Source organism: Dreissena polymorpha, chromosome 2 (assembly GCF_020536995.1).
Source record: "Dreissena polymorpha isolate Duluth1 chromosome 2, UMN_Dpol_1.0, whole genome shotgun sequence".
NCBI classification, from domain to species: domain Eukaryota; kingdom Metazoa; phylum Mollusca; class Bivalvia; order Myida; family Dreissenidae; genus Dreissena; species Dreissena polymorpha.
This window is the reverse complement of record NC_068356.1, coordinates 91,948,736-91,971,193: the sequence shown is the minus strand read 5'-3', so window position 1 is coordinate 91,971,193 and position 22,458 is coordinate 91,948,736. Positions and strand designations below refer to the sequence as shown.

The 22,458-nt window shown below is 34.6% G+C and overlaps 1 protein-coding gene across 6 annotated transcripts in view; it reads left to right on the top strand.

The window, feature by feature from the left end:
• Window positions 1-18,516, top strand: part of LOC127868048 (ankyrin-2-like) — a 211,708-nt gene extending 193,192 nt beyond the window's left edge. For 4 of the 6 annotated variants that reach the window (XM_052409624.1, XM_052409621.1, XM_052409620.1 and 1 more), the window contains 2 exons: window positions 11,140-11,197; window positions 17,120-18,516. In XM_052409624.1, the coding sequence (XP_052265584.1) occupies window positions 11,140-11,197; window positions 17,120-17,315 (254 nt within the window). In that variant the 3' untranslated portion in view covers window positions 17,316-18,516. Of the gene's footprint in view, window positions 1-3,630; window positions 3,667-6,615; window positions 6,724-9,375; window positions 9,451-11,139; window positions 11,198-17,119 lie in introns of all 6 variants that reach the window. The other 2 variants (XM_052409617.1, XM_052409619.1) reach the window with 2 other exon arrangements.
• The last annotated feature ends 3,942 nt before the right edge of the window (window positions 18,517-22,458 follow it).

Sequence of the window (22,458 nt, the reverse complement as noted above, 5' to 3'; positions counted from 1 at the left end):
CAATGGCGTTTTTATTTTTTTGTCTAATTGTGTTTGATGTTTATAATGTCTCAGTGAACATTTTATTCATATTTGCAAACAACACGTGTCTAGTGTATAGCTTTCTATGTAACTATAGCACCATAATTGTACTCCACATGTAATTTTGTACTTTTCTGTTGATAGAAGAAGCTTGCTAGGTATTCTCACATTTGGTTGCAATAATGAAAAAAAAAACATTAACAAACATGGTTAGTCATAATTATTATCATTTCAACATAACATGTTTAACAGAAATAAGCTGTGCTCAGTGAATAGGGGGTTTAATGCATGTGCATATTGATGACCCAGATAAGCCTGTGCAGTCAGCACAGGCTAATCAGGGACAAACTTTCCTCTGTAATGATATTGTTCGTTTCAAGAAAGTCTCTTCTTAGCCAAAATCCAGTTTAGGCGGAAAGTGTTGTGCCCGATTAGCCTGTGGGGACTGCACAGGCTAATCTGGGACGACACTTTATCCACAGACATTAAACCCTTTTTTCACAGAGCACAGCCCAAATGTACTTTTGGTAAGAAACAAAAATGAACAAACAAAAAAATTGTTATTTATTGAATCAAGTGTTTTATCAAGTTATCTAACACCTCATATCAAACCAACAAAGACAACTTTCTTTCTAGTAAGTTTTTTCTTCTCCCTATTGGATTGCTCGTTAACAGTTGCAGGAATTCACATTAGAGCGTGTGATTATGATACAATATCGTCCAACAGTCAATATAGTGCAGTTCTTTAGAGACCAGTATATGTTTCATGGAGTATCGATCTAGTAAGGGCCCAGTGGGACTGACAATAGGAGAATAAAGCATTCACAGGTTAGAGATCGCAGCTGTGTGGCTAAAATGGAATTGATGCGATGCTGCCATCAATGATAGGCAGTCCATAATGCTATCATACTTTACAAGAGTGTTTAATTATTCTGATAGTGTTTGTGAACGTGCGAGGAGTCACAGCATTAACTATTTATGGTGACAGGAGTTTTGTTGCTTTTTGTTGTTTGGATATAAAAGGATAATAATTCAATTCTTAGTGATATTTTATCAATCTTGGATATGGATTAATGTTGTTTTTATAAGAAAAAAAAGGTCTTGCGTGGAATCTATTACATGTGCTCAGTTTTATTAGATAGTGACTGTGTTGGAATAATGGAAGCTTCCAGTTTGGTAATGAACTCCACATCTAGTATGGAGTCAACTATTCAGGTGACCTTCATAGTGAGCCCTGATTTAGATGCCAGCGAAACAGAATGTGATCTCAAATCAAGGCGTAAGATGGATTTCTGGTTAAATATAACTGAATTCTATGTTCATGTCTTTTAAGCATTTGAATATACATATTTATGTTTATAAGGACTTAGCAGGTTTTCAATTCAATGATAACCACAATTTGTCAAATTAGATTTAATTTCTCTTGATTAATTTTCATGAAATCATATTTTTTTGTATAAAGTCAGGGCCCTTGCTACACTTTGGGGGATTGGGGACGGGGCCCTTAGAGGGGGGAATTTCGCGTTGTTTTGTGCGAAAAGGGGAATTTTAGAAGATTTCACCAACCATTCAACACTTAAAATTGCTATATTTTAACGTAATTTAAATAATATACATTAAATCAAAGGTTAATAGCAATTGATACCAGCTGGCAACAAAGTAAAAAAGAATATTATTATTTTTGGAGGGGGGGAATTTTTTAGCTGAAATAGCGGAAAAAAGTATACTTTTTTAATGGGGGAAGCCGCCAATATTCGGCGGTAAAAAGTGCAAATCGAGGGCCCTGAAAGTATCTATATTAAATGTCTGCATATTGTGTATTTTCAGAACTTTGCTTGCTTTTGAAAAATAATAATAAAAATATACATATATGAACACAAACATAATCTGATCAATTATTTGACAGGAAAGTATATGTATTGAATATTCAAAGACCATATAATCAGCCGCAAAAGCATTAAACGTATACAATAAATGTTCACAGTTTCTTGGAAAAAAATATTGATTTGTCACAGTTATATCAGGTGCGAAGTTATTTATTGACAAGTTCTAAGACAATAGATACCTGATATTGAGGATTTTTTATGCATATACATCTTTTTTATATATTTCTTTTCATGATACATATACTATGGTATATAAGGAAGGGATTTTATATTAATTTTTAGACATGTTAACCTCTATGAGTAATTGTCAACCAATTAAATATTTATATATATATTTTTTTACTGAATTCAGTCTTTAACCAATTACCAGCACATTTGTTTGTATTCTTTAAATTTTAATATGCTTTGAATGCATTTTACAATTCAATGTATTATCAATCATATCTTACAAATTGAATATTCATAAACTTTGTCTCTATTTTCATCCCTTGGTTATTATCAAAATCTATCGTTTTATCATATTTCTGTTACGCACTTCTTAGATTGACCTTAACCCATTTATGCCTAGCGTCTAGAAAAAAGGCCTTGGCCAACAGCGTAGACCCAGATGAGACGCCACGTGATGCAGCGTCTCATCTGGGTCTGCGCTGTTTGCGTAAATTTCTGTAAGAAATATTCTAAATATAGAAATAAGTATACTAGAAATCCCTCATTTTGGAAATAAATTGATAAAATTTAGAAGGATGGGAGAGTCCACTAGGCATAAATGGGTTATACTGGTGATTACGTAGAAGTATTGTCCTCAGTGTCGTCTGCATGTGGCTTCCCATCAAAATTATTTTTTCTCAAGGCTTGGTTTTCATCTTGAATGGGTCTCAAATTATTTCCTAAAAGGATTCCCTTAATTTCACAGTCACGATTAGACAACTCCAGATATCCTGAACCACAATGATGTCACCATTGATTTGTAAAAAACATTAAAACGTTAAAACCATACAAAAATAAAATCAGTTTCAGATGAAAATGTCAAGGGTTGGATATTTTTTTCTGGATTTTTCCTTTTACTTTGTGAAAGGTTCTTTTTTTAACTTTAAGAGCTTTCCTGACATTTAAGAGCCGTTGTCATGGCAACACCAATGGCTTGTTTGCTATTATTATGGACAGATTTTTTAAATATCTGTTTTGGAAACATTATTTTTCTAAAAAAAGTTGTAAAGAACTTTACATGTAGGCACCATGTTAATACTTAAAATCTACCCACACACTAAGCTTAAAATGTTACCATGTTGTGATGTGTGAGTTTTATTTTTGTTTTTTTATTTTCGGCTTGAATTTATTTAGTGATGTTAGAGAATAATAAAACAGTAATTGAATAACCTGATAATATACTGCAAAGTTAAATAATTTAATTTGAGTGATAAATAATGGTACTCTAAAAAAGTACGTTTTGATTTTTATGTTTTTTTCTCTATTTTATAAAAATAATGAATAATTATTGCTGATTTTTTTATAAGGTTGGTTTGCCTTTTTTCTTTAAATAAAAAAATACAGAGCATTTTTATATAGAATTTAGAAGTGAGCAGTTTGCGGTAGGTTTCTTAAATGAAAATGTGAAATTGCCATATATAATACAATATGATTGCTGCTTTTTGTTGTTGGTCATGTGTATTAAATTGAATACAAAAACAAAACATCATTTTTTTTCTTTGAATGTCTGACACAGCAGCAGAAGGAGCCATCTCACAAGAGGAGTTGAGAGGTGGGCATTGTTGTTGATTCTGATGATGATGTTGTTGTTGCTAAGGATGCTGTTGCCATTGCTTTTTTTTATATGTCTGCGTGTTTGAGATGTGCAACTTTTTGTGGTAGAGGAATTTAGGACTTCATGTATATACTCATTAATTTATTAATTTGTAATCAATATAAATGTAGACTAAAATTACTGAAAATTATGATATAATATGCTGTCATGTATGTTATTTTTCTGTTTGGTGATCACAATTTGGTGGTACACCAAGAGCAAAAATAGGATGATTCTACTCATAATAATTTACGTATATAGGTGTAAAACTACCCTGTATGAGCATCTATCAAGAGTCGAATACGGCTGTGAGAACAATAATTAAGCCTCGGTCTGTGGAAATGAGGCTTAATGAATGTGCGTAAAGTGTCATCCCAGATTAGCCTGTGCAGTTCGTACAGGCTTATCTTGAACGGCACATTTAGTTGTTGTTTTTCACTTTTTTGTTTAAAGGAACCCTCTTCTAAACAAGTTTAGCAGTTTAGCTGGAATCAGTCGTCCCTGATTAGCCTGTGCAGATCCTGCAGGCTAATCATGGATGACACAGTATGCACATGAATTAAGCCCTATTTTCCCATACCAAGGCTCATATGTAACAGTATCATTCACATCCATTAATATATGATCTACCCCCCAACATTTGCTTCTTCATTCCATTGTCATATGACAGAAGCAGAATCGCTTTTCCTGGAAAACTCTGGCCATAAATACCTATAACTTATAGGTCAATTTAATCAATGATACTCTACCATTTCTCTCACATCTCAATAGAAAACTGATTTCCATTTTCGGCACATTTTATCATTTAGGAATTGTCAGTCTCAGGAAATTGTCAGGTTTCCTGTTGTGTGTTGCCTACATATTTGAACTGTTTCTATCGTAAATGTGACATTTGCAACTTGACATTTGAATGATGTGCCATAAATTGACAAAGGGTGATTTGTACTTTTTTCCTTACAAGTATAAAAACATTGATTTATAAAAACATAATGGGTCAATAATATTGACCCATATATTATGTTCTTGCTGACCTGCAGTGTAAGTGCTCACATTCATTGCAATAATATGCTTTGATGCAGGCATTAATGTTTAATATGTGCCACATCATGCAAAACTAGGGCTCATAACATATTTGGTCGGCCTTGCTGCAGACCAGCCTATGCAATCGGGAAGTCTGGTCAGGAGCTGCGCTGTCCACTATGAGGCCAATCACACGAGGTTTTGAGGTCTTAAATGCGGACAGGGGAGCTCCTGACAAGACTGCATGAATGCACTTGCTGGTCTGGAGATGGGCTGGCCGCATATTGCATATGACCCACTCAAGACTGCATGAATGCACTCGCTGGTCTGGAGATGGGCTGGCCGCATATTGCATATGACCCACTCAAGACTGCATGAATGCACTCGCTGGTCTGGAGATGGGCTGGCCGCATATTGCATATGACCCACTCAAGACTGCATGAATGCACTCGCTGGTCTGGAGATGAGCTGGCCGCATATTGCATATGACCCACTCAAGACTGCATGAATGCACTCGCTGGTCTGGAGATGGGCTGGCCGCATATTGCATATGACCCACTCAAGACTGCATGAATGCACTCGCTGGTCTGGAGATGGGCTGGCCGCATATTGCATATGACCCACTCAAGACTGCATGAATGCACTTGCTGGTCTGGAGATGGGCTGGCTGCATATTGCATATGACCCACTTTCGCATGCTGTGGCTCATACCAGTATATGTTTTGATTCACAAAAGCCTTATCTTAATTTACAGGAGGCTTAGGTTATGTATTGTTGCTATTTACAGCATTGTCAATACCAATATATCAATGATATAAGTTATATGTTTATTCTTGTAATGCTTTAGTCTTAAGAAATAAGTTATAATAATTGTAACAGGTAGTTTCATGTCTTTAAGTCGCAAATCTATTGATGCTGTCCTATACTGCACATGCTTGTGGAAAACAATTTCACATATTAAAAATTCACTTGCAATGTGCAATATGAGTGTTTTTGGGGGGGGGGGGTGCTTTGCGAGTCTAATTGACTTTATAAAAGTCATGGCCTGCATATAAGAAATTGACCTATGCAGCAGATCGGTTTATGAGTATTGAAATGACAGCATGGCTGAACTGAAATGAGACACAAGTATTTGAGCCTCTATCTGGGAAAACTTGGCTACATGCTTGAACGTAAAATGTCCCAGATTAGCTTATGCCGACTGCAGATGCTAATTTGGGACGACACTTTAAGCACATGCATTAAGTTCTCAGAGCAATGATCGCATTTGATGGTTCAAACAAGGGGGATGGGCAGCCCTATTGGCACATGTGATATATCATATATATTTATTTATTAGTGCATGAATCACCAGGACATTTTAATCAAAGTCTCCTTTTAATACCTTCTCTGTGTGCATGGCATTATGTGTAGGGTTTACTGGAATCCAGCATCATTTTAACTTAATTAACTGAAAGTTCATCAAGGATGTGATTTGATTTTCGACACATTGTAATTTGTGGTGCTATGAAGTTAATTAACATATTTTAACTAATGTGTTCAAGAACTACATAGTTTGGAACACTTTTAATGATTCTTTTCTGTTAAATACATGCTACATGAATTGCACTTTTACTTTTCTGATAAGCTACATGGTTACCATGTTACTATCTAAAGCCGAGTTTTATTGAAAGCTAATTTTTCTCAGACATGCCCTTTGTCTCAAATGTGAAGATACCATTGATTTGCAATAGTCTTCCTTTGAAAAGTCTTTAATTTCCCATTCCCCCTGCTTTGACATAGAGGATTTATCAATGACACTTCAATTTGTGTACCCATAATGACACATCAATTTTTGTACCATTATCTAAGATGTTTATCTTAAATTCAAACTCATTCAACACACAGAGCGACAACAGCAGCGAATGTTGTCAATTGATGATGATGACGGCACTACTGAATATGACCCTCATGAACACGCAGAAAGCTTGCGTCATGGAATTCCTGACCATTTTGGTATTAACCTGATGTTGTAAAGTGTCGTTGTTTGCTTTATTCTGACAATCATTGATTTAAATAAGGATAATCTTTTCATGTTATGCACTCACATGTTCTTGGACCATGAAACATGTCTTTGTTTGAAAATTAGTTTGCTTATTTTATTCTGGTATCCTTGACTTCTTGTATAATGAGAAGGTTTCTACATTTGACACAAACTTTATTGGAATCCTATAGAGATATGAATCCTTCCTCTCATTTTCTGGGAAAAAATATATCCAGTGTTTATGCCTCAGATTTATTTTGTTCAGATTGCTGAACTTGAAGTCATGTTTTACAGAATAACCGGTGATAACTTCCCGCTCATTATTCATCTGTGCTCAATCAGGCGCCATGCAAATTAAATGGGCCCATTCATTCTTAAATATTATTGATTATAATGAATGTGGAACAACTTAGTGATTGATGTGTAGGCTGCGCTCTCTCAATTTGATTTCAACGTTTTTAGCTCTACTGGCCAAAGGCCTGAAGAGCTTATGTCATGGCGTGGTTTCCGTCGTCTGTCCATCCATGCGTGCAGGCGTGTGTGCGTTTGACTTTTTCTTGTTTACGCGATTAAGTCCACAGTTTTCATCCGATTCTTTTCAAACTTGTTCAGTGTCTTTATATTAATGAGGAATCCAACCCTATTGAAAATGGGTTACTTCAGAGTTAAAAGTATAGAATTATCTTCCATTGAATTTGACAAAATTGTGAAAAATGGCTTGTTTACGCAATAAAGTCCACAGTTTTCATCCAATCATTTCCCAACTTGCACAGTGTCTTTATCTGAATGATGAGTCAAACCCTATTGAAAATGAGCAATATCGGAGTTATAAGTCCAGAATTATCTCCCCTTGAATTTGAGAAAAAATGAAAATCTTTAACATTTTGCCATAACTTTTGCAATATTGAAGATAGCAACTTCATATTTGGCATGCATGTGTATCTCATGGAGCTGCACATTTTGAGTGGTGAAAGGTCAAGGTCATCCTTCAAGGTCAAAGGTAATTTGTTTTAGACCTTTTCTTGTTTACGCGATAAAGTCCACAGTTTTCATCCGATTCTTTTCAAACTTTTTCAGTGTCTTTATATTAATGAGGACTCGAACCCTATCGAAAATGGGTAACATCAGAGTAAAAAGTCCAGAATTATCTCCCCTTGAATTTGAGAAAATTGTGAAATAAGGCTTGTTTACGCAATAAAGTCCACAGTATTCATCCAATCATTTCCCAACTTGCACAGTGTCTTTATCTGAATGATGAGTCAAACCCTATTGAAAATGAGCAATATCAGAGTTATAAGTCCAGAATTATCTGCCCTTGAATTTGAGAAAAAAAAAGAAAAATCTTTAACATTTTGCCATAACTTTTGCAATATTGAAGATAGCAACTTCATATTTGGCATGCATGTGTATCTCATGGAGCTGCACATTTTGAGTGTTGAAAGGTCAAGGTCATCCTTCAAGGTCAAATGTCAAAAAAAAAATTCAAAGCGGTGCAGAAGGAGACATAGTGTTTCCGACAAACACATTTCTTGTTTGTTTACATATAAAGTTCTATCCTTTTGAAATTTCAACGGATGTTTTATATCATCAAGGGCCAGAACCCCATTGAGAGTGAAGAAAATTTGTCCAACTTATTGTTGAAAAGGAGCCATTTGAAGTTTAAATTTTACGTTTTTTCTTGTTTATGCGATAAATTTCCCATTTTGGGTCTGTTTATTTAAAACTTACTCAGATTGTTCATACTATCAAGGGCTTTAGCCCTATTGATTCCAGCCAGTAGAGCGATTCAGGCCCTCACGGGCCTCTTGTTTAAGTTTTCAGCATCCTAGTTATTTCTCACAACATTTATTATTATGGTTTCCATAGAGCTTTTTCAGATTCTGTGTCATCTGCCCTAATTGCCTTCAGCAACAACTATGTTTCTTAGACATTGATCTTGGAAAATAAATAAGTAGTGTGTGTACTTAGATACCACTTTTAGTACTGTTAAAAGCTTTGTTTTACCTGATTTAATTCTTCAATAAATGTGACCTGAAATGTGATCTTTAGAAGACATCTACTTATCATGTGATTGTTCAATTGCCAAAGACTGAGATGTATGAATTGCTCCAATTAATGATTTTATATTAAAAAAATATGACTTCAGACTTTTGAAAAGTAAAATGATATTTTTATGCCCCTGGAACGACTGATTGGGGGTATATTGTTTTTGGCCTGTGTGTCTGTCACTAAACTTTAACCTTGGCCATAACTGTTGCAATATTGAAGTTAGCAACTTGATATTTGGCATGCATGTGTATCTCATGGAGCTGCTCATTTTGAGCGGTGAAAGGTCAAGGTCATCCTTCAAGGTCAAAGGTCAAATATATGGCTTCAAAGCGGCGCAATAGGGGGCATTGTGTTTCTGAGAAGCACATCTCTTGTTTTATATACTTTATTTTGTTTACATGTTTTTAACTTTCATTTCAGTGGGCCTATTGTTTAACAATAATTAACTTTATTTTTCGAAGGGTATTTATTTTACATTTACTTATAATCACCTTATTTGAGCAATCCAGTCATATGTGCTCACATAAGTTTGATGGCATGCTACTAATGAGAAATTGTTCACTTTGCAAATACAGCTCAGAAAAAAGGTCCCGTGTTTATCGACCCACAGTATGTGGATTCTGAAGAGGATGAAGTGGTTGATTATCAAGGTGAAGGTTGCACTCAACACATCCTGGTGTTGTAAAATTCATTTTTTTTGTAATTATTGATTTTTACATTGATGTTGTTAAAATTTTGTTCCTAATTATTGGGTTTTACCGATATATGCAATGTGCTTCTGATGGGTAGCAACTGCAATTTCAGCTACAGCAAAATCTCAATTTTAGGTTTCATATTGAAGTCATTGCATTACTGTATTTCATAAATAATTGTTCAAGTCGCTATTTGTAATTATGCCAATGCAGTCTGACATAAGTTTTGCCATTCAATTGGAAAACTTTCAAATTTTATTTGTGTATCTTTTTGTAACTATCATAGCATAATATTGCATGTTTGTGCATTATGTATATTAAAATTCCAAATATTGTCAAGTAGTTACAAATGTTTGTTTCCTTGTTCAATCCTATCAAAGTCAATTACTAAGCGACAAATGCTTCTGTTTGCATTTTTCTGTCTTTTTGAGTCAAATTACAAAAACATTTTAGGCAGTGTCTTCATAACCGCTTTATGTGCCAAAACCAAATGCCGGATGTATACTTATTATAGTAAAAATAAGTTGGCATGTGGTCTGGATGTGTTTTACAAGATATTGTTTTGTTCTTGAAATGGTTGATTTAATTACCTTCAAAACAATGGGAAAAAAGTTTGTAATTGAATTTTTCTGCTGCATACCATATAAGCCATGCTGGTGTTTCATAACAACATTTAGGATAGTTTGCGAGTAGAACATAAAGCGATTTTATATGACAGACTTATTTATCATAATAATGTTTGCTATTTCCCCTTCCACAACATCCACTATTGTCAAGTTTCAAATTATTATCGTGCATGCTATTCACTAGAGCGTCTGTCGATACATTTAATACAAACCTCTCTACAACTTCATCAATAAAGTGCTATCGGTCGCCTAAACATTGTAGTTTTTTATGATAATGGGCAGTTTATATAAGCGGTCCATTTTACAGGGAAAAATCGTGAGATCATCAAATTATTAAGTGGAAATCGATTAATAGAGGGACTGTGGACAGAATGCTTTATCGATAATTATAATGATACATAAGCTCTCTTTTAAAAACATATATTTCAATATAACATTGAAATAACAATTTGTAGTTTTTAACATGCAATTCAACAGAATTTACCTAAAAGCCAAATTTATTTTTTAAACAAAAGAGAGAGAGAAAATGCAAAAAAAATAGGAAAAATAAACAGTGAATTATTGCTGGAAAGCTTAAAGGAAAGAATCTGTCTTGAGTGAGTTGAAGATGGCTAGAATGTCACAGAGTGTTAAACAATTATAATTCATCTTATTTGCTCATCTTATTTCTTTTCTGCCTTCATGTTTCTTTTTTAAATGTCACAATTAATAGTTTTACCTTAAAGTTCTTCAGCATTGTCATTAACTTAAATAATCTTTAAATAACTGTCATTATACAATATTTGAAATAAATGAAACGTTTGTAAAAATAAATAAGGTATTCTCATGATATAAATCGTTCATTTTATATTGCTTTACTATAATAAGTCTACATTACACAGTCACACAGTAAATTAACCCTCGTTACATTCCTTATCACTGCTGAAAAGGTTAAATTAACATCAACAAAGGTGATATTTTTTAAATATTCTTTATAATATAATAATTCTTTTAATAGTGCTATCTTTGGTTCGTTTTTCAGATGGCGAGGATGACGAAGGGGTAGATGGGGCAGAGGGTGGAGACACTCAGACCACTCGGTAAGGGCCCTGCAGCGGTAAAGAGCAGACTAAATATATATTGGATATTTCCTGGATATGGTGGAATATCGATTTTAATGCACAAGTGATAAAAGAACAATAGTGAATTTTGACACAGTGAAATTATCAGTTTTTATTAGCTTATGTCATGGTCCTGTGTCCGTCGTGCGTGCGTGCGTTGATGCGTTAACTTTTTCTTTAAACATCTTCTTCTCCTAAACTACAAGTCCAATTCTGATAAAACTTCTCACAAATGTTCCTGGGGTGAACCTCTTTCAAATTTGTTCGAACTATGCCTCTGGGGTCAAATTTGACCCCGCCCCAGGGGTCAATAAATTGAACATATTCTTATATAAAGCCTATTTTGTGCAAACTTTAAAATCCATTTGTCCATAACCATTGGGCCTAGTGCTACCACATTTGGTATGCAGTGACATTTAATAGTTCTCTACTTTGTTTGTTCAAATTATGCCCCTGGGGTCAAATTTGACCCTGCACCGGGGGTCACAAAAATGAACATACGCTTAAATAAGACCTATTTTTTGCAAACTTTAAAAAAACTTCTTGTCCATAACCGTATGGCATAGGGCTACCAAATTTGGTATGTAGTGACATCTAATAGTCCTCTACCAAGTTTGTTCAAATTAAGCCCCTGTGATCAAATTTGACCGTTCCCCAGGGGTCACAAAATTGAACATATGCTTATATTGGGCCTATTTTGTGCAAACTTTAAAAATCTTATTGTCCATAGCCATTAGGCCTTTTTCTACCAAATTTGGTATGTATTAAAATCTTAAAGTTCTCTACCAAGTTCTTTCAAATTATGCCCCTGGGGTCAAATTTGACCATGCCCCAGGGGTAAAAAAAAAAGAACATATGCTTAAATAAGGCCTTTTTTGTGCAAAATTTAAAAATCTTCTTGTTCATAATTATAGAGCCTAGGGCTACTAAATTTGGTATGTAGTGACATCTAATAGTCCTCTACCAAATTCGTTCAAATTATTTCCCTGGGCTCAAATTTGACCCTGCCCCGGGGGTCACAAAACTGAACATATGCTTATATAAAGACTCTTTTGTGCCAACTTGAAAAATCTTCCTGTCCATAACCATTGGGCCTAGGGCTACCAAATTTGGTATGTAGTGACATCTTTTAGTTCTCTACCAAGTTTGTTCAAATTATTCCCCTGGGGCCAAATTTATCCCTTGAAGGCTCCCATTAAAAAGTTGTTCAAGAAAATTTGATTCGTCAAAAAACATGGCCACAGGAAGTCGTTGAACTTTGCATGTTTATGCGTTTTTGCGTTTTATTAATTATGGGATGAATAAACTATTTTCTTCTCAAACTAAAAGTTTATCAAAAAACACTTTGAATAACTTTTTAATTAGCCGGATTTTTTTCGAAAAAATCTCGGCTTATAGATTGATGTTGTCGGGCGGGCAGGCGGGCGGGGTGGCGGCGTGCTCGAAAATGTTAAAGTTCTTATTTCATGGTATAACTTTGGTATGCTTGGACCTAGAGTCTTCAAACTTGACATGAAGGTTGGCCAGGATTAACAGATGACCACTGGTCATTTCAAGGTCATTCATTTGAAGGTCAAGGTCACTGTGACCTTCAATATAAAAAATGTTAAAGTTGTTATAACTTTGGTATGCTTGGACCTAGAGTCTTGAAACTTGACATGAAGGTTGGCCATAACTAGTTAGTAACCACTGGTCATTTCAAGGTCATTCATTTGAAGGTCAAGGTCACTGTGACCTTGAATGTAAAAATGTTAAAGTTCTTATTTCATGGTATAACTTTGGTATGCTTGGACCTAGAGTCTTTAAACTTGACATGAAGGTTGGCCAGGATTAACAGATGACCACTGGTCATTTCAAGGTCATTCATTTGAAGGTGAAGGTCACTGTGACCTTCAATATAAAAATGTTAAAGTTGTTATAACTTTGGTATGCTTGGACCTAGAGTCTTGAAACTTGACATGAAGGTTGGCCAGAACTAGTAAGTAACCACTGGACATTTCAAGGTCATTCATTTGAAGGTCAAGGTCACTGTGACCTTGAATGTAAAAATGTTAAAGTTGTTATAACTTTGGTATGCTTGGACCTAGAGTCTTGAAACTTGACATGAAGGTTGGCCAGAACTAGTAAGTAACCACTGGACATTTCAAGGTCATTCATTTGAAGGTCAAGGTCACTGTGACCTTGAATGTAAAAATAAATAGTATTATTTCATCTAAGTTTATTTTCTTACATTTGATAATGAAATTGATGGAAACTTCAAACAATATGTTACTAATTTGCTAATAAAAAAATTGAGATCAAACTTTCCTAATTGTCAATTCAAGTTCATATTTGTGACCTTAAATGTTATTGTTGTTCATGTATATGCATGCATTCAAAACATAACACAAGGTTTGCTCATGCCTTGAAAAGTACTTACATTTCATTTTGACCTTTGAACAATATTTCAGTAATTTAAGTATTGCATTGACAAAAACACGAAAGGTACTTTCCTGTCATTTAAATCAAAAATCCGGCTTCAATGCGGTCATCTCCGACCGCGGAACTCTTGTTATAAGAGATAAATGCATACATGTCGAGCGTGAAAGGTAGACCAACATATTAACTATCCATAAATGTTAACCCTTTACCAAACGACACATTTTGGACTGCCCCAAATTGAAAGAGATTGCAAACGAGAAATAATATTGTAAAGGACTATTTATAAATTGGCTGGGTGGGGTAGAAATCATTGTGATAAAAGGAGAAAATGCACATCATTAGCAATTTCTCCTTTTTGAAACCGGAAGTCCTGTTTTCAAAACGAAAACAAACTCTTCAGAAGGAGTAATGGTCTATTGGAAGGTTGAGAAGGGCATTTGGTACTTAATCATCCCATATCTACAAAGAAATTAAATTTATAAGCTTTTTTTGCCGTTAATATGATAACCCATCAGTTCAAAAGCACGATCAAAAACATTTCTGCATATGCGCGGACCAGTCTAAGACGTTGTTTACATAGTTCCAAGGTCACAACAACAACAAACCTACATGCATGCATGGGAATGGAGTCTTTTTGCGTCCGTTTGTAGACATTATCTTTCCTTTTTGAAGCATCGGAGATGTTTATCATTGAAAAATCTATCAATACATGTAAGCAGATGCACAACTATTTATTTTATTTTTTGGAACTCAATGTTTATACAGACCATCTGAAATTGGGTCACGAAGATGTGGGAAAAAATGTTGATTTTGTTGTTTTCTTCTTATTTTCTTGTAAACATGAGATAAAACCCTGTCATTTAGCGTCATTTTAGATCAGATGGTGACTGCTTACAAAGGAATTGAAGTAAGAACATGTAAAGTCGGGTTTTATTTAAATATGTCGAATGTGACCATATATCTGGATAAAAATATTTCGGATGACATGTTAATTTCATGTCTTTTTTGTAGTGTTTAAACCAGTTTAATAATATCTTATTGATTTTAAAAACACAACTTCCATGAACATATTCATGATTGAATGAAGGAACTTTCATTAATTTTGTAGAACATGCGTAGATCTAAAAATATGTGAAATAGAACGACAATATAAGAGATAAAAGTACCTACGTTATAAGCAAAGGACCTGTGCGACAATTCCCATATATATATGAAAATGCTCACCCTTCCAACTTTAAGCGCCCAGTGGGACGAGGTATAGAAAGAGAAAGTCACATGCTTGAGTACATTTCAACCCATGCGCATTGCATGCTTTTTCGCATAAAAAAACAGTGTAGCAATACAGAGCCATCATGGCCCTCTTGTTCACTGATATTTCTCTTTAAAGCACTAGAAAGAATAATATAAAGCATCATAACTAAAAAAATAATTTTGAACCATATAATGTTAGAGATGTTGCACTGACGTAGTTCACATGGTGTGTTCCTTGAGGATTAGGAGTCCCTGGTTAGCTTATGTTCAAGTTATTTATTATAGCTTGATTGCATTGAATGCCATGGGCTTATAAAAAGACTTAAAGAGTCCTTTCCTCTGAAGGACCAGCCCTAAGTGTCTTTGGAAAGATCTTAAGAACGTTCCCGAAGTGAGGATTGAACATGTGACCTACTGGGGGGGACCAATATCCTCTACACCATTTCCGGTTTGATCCCCTACTCCAGATGTATTCTCACAATCTTCTCTTAAGACATAATTTAATGTTTCTACCAAGGAATCAGACTTAAACTCTGAATAAGCCTAAGGTTTTTGATAAAATCAAGCTAAAATGAAATAGAAGCTTAAAGTAAAAAAAAAAGAAGAAGTTTACAAGCATCCTTAAAAAAAAATCACACAAAAGTGCTTTCTTACCATTAAAATACCCATCAGTTATTAAAATTCCTTAAATCAAAGATGGAGGAGTATATGAGGGTTCTAATGAATAATTATGTGTCAAGCAGAAGACATCTTGTGTGTCTGCTCTTTTTTCACAGTTATTATGAAGAGTTCGATGTTAACAAAACTTTGGATATAACAAGAATGCATGAAGACCTAGCTTATTATTGTATTTTGTGCCAGTTGGGTCAAGGTCACTGGAACAGAAAAAATAAAATGGCGTCCACTCAATGACTTGAAATTTGGTATTGAACTGAAACTTGTTGTATTGTCAGCTTACATGCATAGCTTAGATCTAGCTTGGAATTGTATATGAGGCCTGTTAAATCAAGGTCAAGCTCTATTAATTTTGTTAGAGTAAGGTCAAGCTCTATAATTTGAGTTTGGATGAAGGTATTTCACAGAAACGTTGCATGTAGGTGGCTATCAAACAGATCTAGCTGGGGATTGCATTTGATTGCAAATCGGGCTATGATAACTGTAACTTAATGAAAAATAGGTTTCTGCTCAATAATTTGACCTTTTATGGAGGTACTGCACTGAATAGGTAGCTTATATACAGATCTAGTTATGGCCCCCTTAGAAGAAGAGGGGGTATATTGCTTTGCTGGATGTTGGGCTGTCTGTCCGTCGGTCTGTCGGTAGACCAGTTCGTTTCTGATCAATAACTCATCACTGAATTGACCGATTGTATTGATACTTCACATGTGCATTGGCCTTGGACAGAAGATGACCCCTATTTAAATTGGGGTCACTTGGTCAAAGGTGATGGTCATTGTCACACTAAGTGTTAAAATTGTTTCCGATCAATAACACATCAACTAATTAACCGATTGGCTTGATACTTCACATGCACATTGGCCTTGGACAGAAGATGACCTCTGTTGAACTTGGGGTCACTAGGTCAAAGGTCACTGTCACAATAAGTGTGAAAACGTTTCCGATCAATAACTTGTCAACAAATTGACCGATTGACTAGATACTTAACATGTAGAATGGACTTGGACAGTAGATGACCCCTATAGAAATTGGGGTCACTAGGTCATAGGTCATGGTCACTTTCCCAAAAGTTGGAAAATCGTTTCTGATCAATAACTTATCAACAAGTTGACCAATTGGCTTGATACTTCACATGTGCATTGGCCTTGGACAGTAGACAACCCATTGAAATTGGGGTCACTTGGTCAAAGGTGGGTCATTGTCACAATAAGTATGAAAATTGTTTCTGATAAAAAACTCATAAACAAATGGAACGATTGGCTTGATACTTCACATATGTATTGGCCTTGGACAGTAGATGACCCCTATTAAAATTGGGGTCACTAGTTCAAAGCCCTGTTTGGGAAGCATATGTCTCTGACTGCGGAACTCTTGTTTGGAATTGCATTTGGCTAGTTGGAATTTTAAGAAAATGTAAGAGAGCATCATGTCCTCATCATGATAACAACAAAAACAAGGGACTTTACAAATAATGTTTTCCACCCCTTGTTTTCACTATAAGCTATCATATTTAAGTTAATAATTGATTCAACAATCCATTTTTGTTTCCAGAATCACGATGAAGAAGGAGATTCACACTAAGACTGTCCTGAGGGACGGACAGGAGCAGACGTTTGTTTCGGAGGATTCTCAAGTGGAGACAGATCCTAACGCCCCGGAGGAACTGCGCGAGAGCATGCAACAGATTATAGATGAGTTCATGGGCAGCCCCACCGAGGCGCAGAAACCTCTTGAACATGATGTGTAAAGAACACAAACTGCCATTGGTCCATTTACTAAGTGTGTAATGCAACAGCATTTCGGATTGGCTGATTGTGTTTTTATCTATACCAGATGATGATACATGAAGGCAACATGATTTAAAATAGGTGTTTCAATTTCTATTTAATGTAAACGGACATTGTCTATCATTGGTAATTTTCAGCTTTGGCTACAAAATTTATATTTGTCAAAGTTAAATAAAAAAATTGATTAATTAGGACAGATATTTGTTTTATTCAGTTTAATTATCTGTTAGGCCAAAAGACACAAACTCAAAGTTAAAGATTGCAGTTTTCCTTGATTACTGGTATAATTTGCTATTTACACTCATGAATGATTGAAACAGTGAAGTTTCCAGATGATCATTAGTGATATGTTGTATCCATTATTAATTATTTCAGCTACAATTTGGAGAATATACCAGATATGGTTGTGTGTTTAAATGCTCATAAAAATGCTAGCTTTAACAGTTTTTTTGCTTAGTTTTAAATCTATGAATAAATCACTTTTTAAACAAACATTGTTATTCTCTGAGAAAAATCATATTTTCATGTTTTCACAATTACAACTGATATCATATGTTCCACAGCAAAAGGTAAAATTTATTTGTTTGTTATACTATAGTATCTATCTTAGATGTTGTTTTTCATCACTTTCTCATTATATGTTAAAGCAACTTCCTTCATTGTGTTGTTGTTACCTAAAAAGCATTGTTATTTTGAAATGTTAAATGATAACTGATTCTTTGGAGGGAATTTGTGTATCAATTTATAGATCAATTAAATTTGTACACTTGATTTAAGGTTCAATTTTTACTGCTATTTATACAAACATAGATTGTATTTTTATTGCATGTATTCCCCCCCTAGCTTTTTGCTTATATCTTATTTATCTTTAATATACTTGTATACTCATGATTTATGTATCATTTATAGTTTTAGCCAATTATATATCATATGTACTTTTCCTTTCTATTATCTTAAAACGAATACAGTTCAACAAGAATCTGACACATTTTAATAATCACATTTAATAGTGTTGATAAGGTCAATCAAAAGCCCTGTTTGATTGACTTGTATCACCTTTCTTAACTCTGACCATTTAGGATTTTTATATTTTCTTCATTGCTGTACTGTTACTATATGTTGTAATCAAGTCTAAATAAATGCTTCCAGTATGAATCATCAGTCACTTGTTGTTTGTTGTTGTTACTAGTTTGTATGAAAGTGTTCTACACTAAGAACCAGTTTGGCATTATTATTAAACTCAATGTATGTTGAGTGTGATCATGATTATTTGTTTTCTATAATACTGAGAGACACGTTGAGGACCACGATGGTGATGTTGACAATTAATTGTTATGATCGATCAAACTGTTTGATGATGATAATAATATTGATAATGATTATGGTGATGATAATGCTGCTAATGATGATGATTATTTTTTATTTATTTATTTAATTTTTATTTAATTATTTCTAGTGTTTAGTTGTGAGCGTTAGCTCACAAATAATGTAGAGGCAATTTTGCAAATCAGTATGGGCTTTACTACGCTAGGAACCGTAACCCATGACTGCCTGTGTGGATAACTGCAGTAAAATTAATTAAGCAGACGACAAATGCTAAAAGCGTATGCTCTAACCAACGCATCTGCTTGTTTATAGTTCCCACTGGTACACTACATAGCGTGTATGTATTCAAAAGTATGTAACAGCTTGTAAGACAACGTTGGCCAGTGTTTATCAGGTATGAGGTGATCATGATATTATGTCTTGATAATAATGATAACAAGTTAAGTTAGGATTCTGCGAAGAACATGTGGTTGGCCGTTAAGCCCGTAAGTTTCTTGTTAATATCAACAAAATACAATGCAAGTCACTTAAAGTTAAATATGTATTGTGTCAACTTATTTATTATGGCTGCCAAAGATGCGGTTACATCTAGTGGTACGATCTCGAATAAAAATTATGCGTTTGATTTATACTGATTGTACATATTTGTCAATGCATGTATATGCTTACACTTACTATTTCCACACCAGGTATAATATTAGACAAGATGGCCCTAGTTTGCTCACCTTTTTTTACAAGGCCTTGTTCATTGCTTAGTTGAAAATTCAGTACTCTAGAACATATAAGATTGGTTCTCTTCTGTTTACTTTTGCAGTGTGAGCATATGATTAAAGGGATCTTTTCACGCTTTGGTAAATTGACAAAATTGAAAAAAGTTGTTTCAGATTCGTAAGTTTTCGTTTTAGTTATGATATTTGTGAGGAAACAGTAATTCTGAACATTAACCATGTTCTAATATAACCATTATATGCATCTTTTGACGATTTTAAAACCTAAAAATTATAAAGCGTTGCAACGCGAAACGATTGAATAATTTGGAGAGTTCTGTTTTTGTCGTTAAATTTTATGAAACTACGAAGATTGCTTATATAAGGTATAAAATTCGTCAAGACTGTGTACTTGGCGGAATAGCTCAGTAGGCTAAAGCGTTTTTACTTCAGGACTCTGGCAGGACTCCAGGGGTCACTGTTTCGAACCCTGCTCCGGGCAATGTTCTTTTCCTTTTTTTATTCTTTTTCTTGATTTTTACTGGAGCTTTTACGATCCAATGTTTACATTTATCAATATAAAGCATTTAATGAATAAGTTAAAAACATGCCAAAATCTGTGAAAAGGCCCCTTTAATACTGATTGAGTACCGGTACTGTCTATTTGCAAGGTTTTTGCAATGCAGTAATTTGCAAGTAATGCTTATTCTACATATGTTTACAAGGTTTTTATAAGATTTGGACCTTGTGACCAAGATTTGACCCCACATGACCCAATGTCAAACTTTGCCTAGATATCATTAATAAAAACATCCTGGTCAAGTATCATCATTATTTTACCAAAACTATGGCCACTAGTGTGTTTACAAGGTTTTTATTAGATCAGACACAATGACCTAGATTTTGTCCCCACATTACCAAACGTCAAACTTGACCCAGATATTGTCCAGACAAACATCCTGGTCAAGTTTCATCTATATTGAACTAAAACTCTGGTGTATGGAGTGTTCAGGAGGTTTTTGTAAGATTTGACCTTGTGACCTATATTTTGACCCCTCATGACCAAACATCAAACTTTGTCTTAAAAAACATTGACATGACGCCTTATCTATGATCGCTCCGCCCACTAGAATTGATCCACCAATCAGCAATCGATTAATCGGGCGCACTCGTTAGCAACGACCTGTCCGCCATTTTCTAGACAAGCTACATGTTTCGGTTCACTTTTATTCCAACGAGTTTCTTTTGTTTTCCTCTTTAAAAAAAACGATTAAAAATGGTTAAACGGTGTCAATGGGGATTATGTAACTCGGACAATCGATATCCTGAAAGATTAGTTGGTGACATTTAATTTATATCGTTTCCAAAGCCGAAAAGAGATCTTGAGAAGTGTAAGAGATGTATAAATACATGCGGTCGTCACCACGAACAACTGAACGTCAACACTGTCAAAGACCATTATAATATATTTTTATCGGATATACTAGCAGAGTTAAATAGTTTATGTTATCGATCTGATTATCACATAATATTTCACTTTTTTAAAAAATAGTTTTATCAGTTACTAGGTCAGAAGCGAGGTTCATCTGCATTACTTAAAGAGAAATAAAACCCAGCATGAAGCCTAATTCATGCTGTGTTTTATTACTCTGATAGTAATGCACTTAATTGACATCATACATGTTATTTGAAGGTGACATGTGATATATTATCTTATTAACGGTATCTACACATTTGCACTCATGTGGTGTCACCAATAAACGCTTTTAATCCACACTAGGAGCTCGAATGCCTAGATCTCATTTTTTAAACGAGTTTCGTTTATTTTGTTCGGATTAAAAAAACGGAAATGAAATATGGCAAAAACGGTGTAAAAAGGGTTAATGCAACTCTGACATTTGGTATCCAGAAAGATAAGTTAGATGAATTAAATTTATACCATTTCCAACGCGGCAATGCGGTCTTGACAAGAGCGAGTGGAAGCTTCAAGAATTACCGAGATCCCCTTTATAGAACATTAATTTATTTCACAAACTTGAAATGTCATATAAGCAATAACTAAGCATTATTAAGTATGTATTATGTCACGTGTGCATGTAAAATAATTGAGAATTTTGGTACCCAATTCGTGTAACTTTACGAAATCCCCGTTAAAAATCGCGTTTCTGTGTGTGTCAGAAACAAGTGAAAACCATTTTGTTATTAATTTAATAAAGACGTATCGATAAATGCTATTGTAAAAGAGTTATTATTACTGATATTAGTTAACCAATAAATGCGGTAACTTCGGGGAAGTTGGTACCTGCGCGAGCATCTGATATTGGTAGCCTTATTAATTTATAATAGCCTGACCGTATTCCATTTCGTACAACGCTAATTTTATATCAGATAATGTCCAAACTTACTGTGTTGTTTATGCGCTTTAAATTAAAGTGATTGATAAATGTCCCATAAGCAATGTTTAATATGATTAATATCACTTTTATACGCAAAAACATGTGGAAATGAGGTACCCACCCGGCGTCAGAAAGCGCGTAAAACTTCACCGAATTCCCAGTTATAAAGCGCTATTACGTGTCAAATACACGGGTAGGGGGGAATGTTTCGGTAATAATTTTGTTAATAACACGGGTAAATACCAGGTGAAGTGTTAATTTATTGCAAATACCACCATTACACGTAATAACGGGTTCGATTTCGGTAAGCGCGCAAGCGTTTGAGAGCGTGTTTAATGTACCGATTTACCCGTTACAAATAGCTGATGTTCTCTTTAATCGTATATTTTTTGCATTTGCAGAATAACTAAATGGCACCAACCCCTTTACAAGTGTAATATGGTGTTAAACAAGTCCATAAAATCATCCGGAATATCGCGTAAATCTATATGCAGTCTATAGGCAAAGAAGCCATTTTGGTGTTAGCTTGTCTAGGTTTTCTTCCCGCTGAGCCACGTGATTAAGTGGGCGGAGCGATCACTGATAAGGCGTCATGTCAATTGTGACCAAGATTCCTAAAATTTGAAACAAAATTGTGACCTTTAGAGTGTTTACAAGGATTTTGTATAATATAA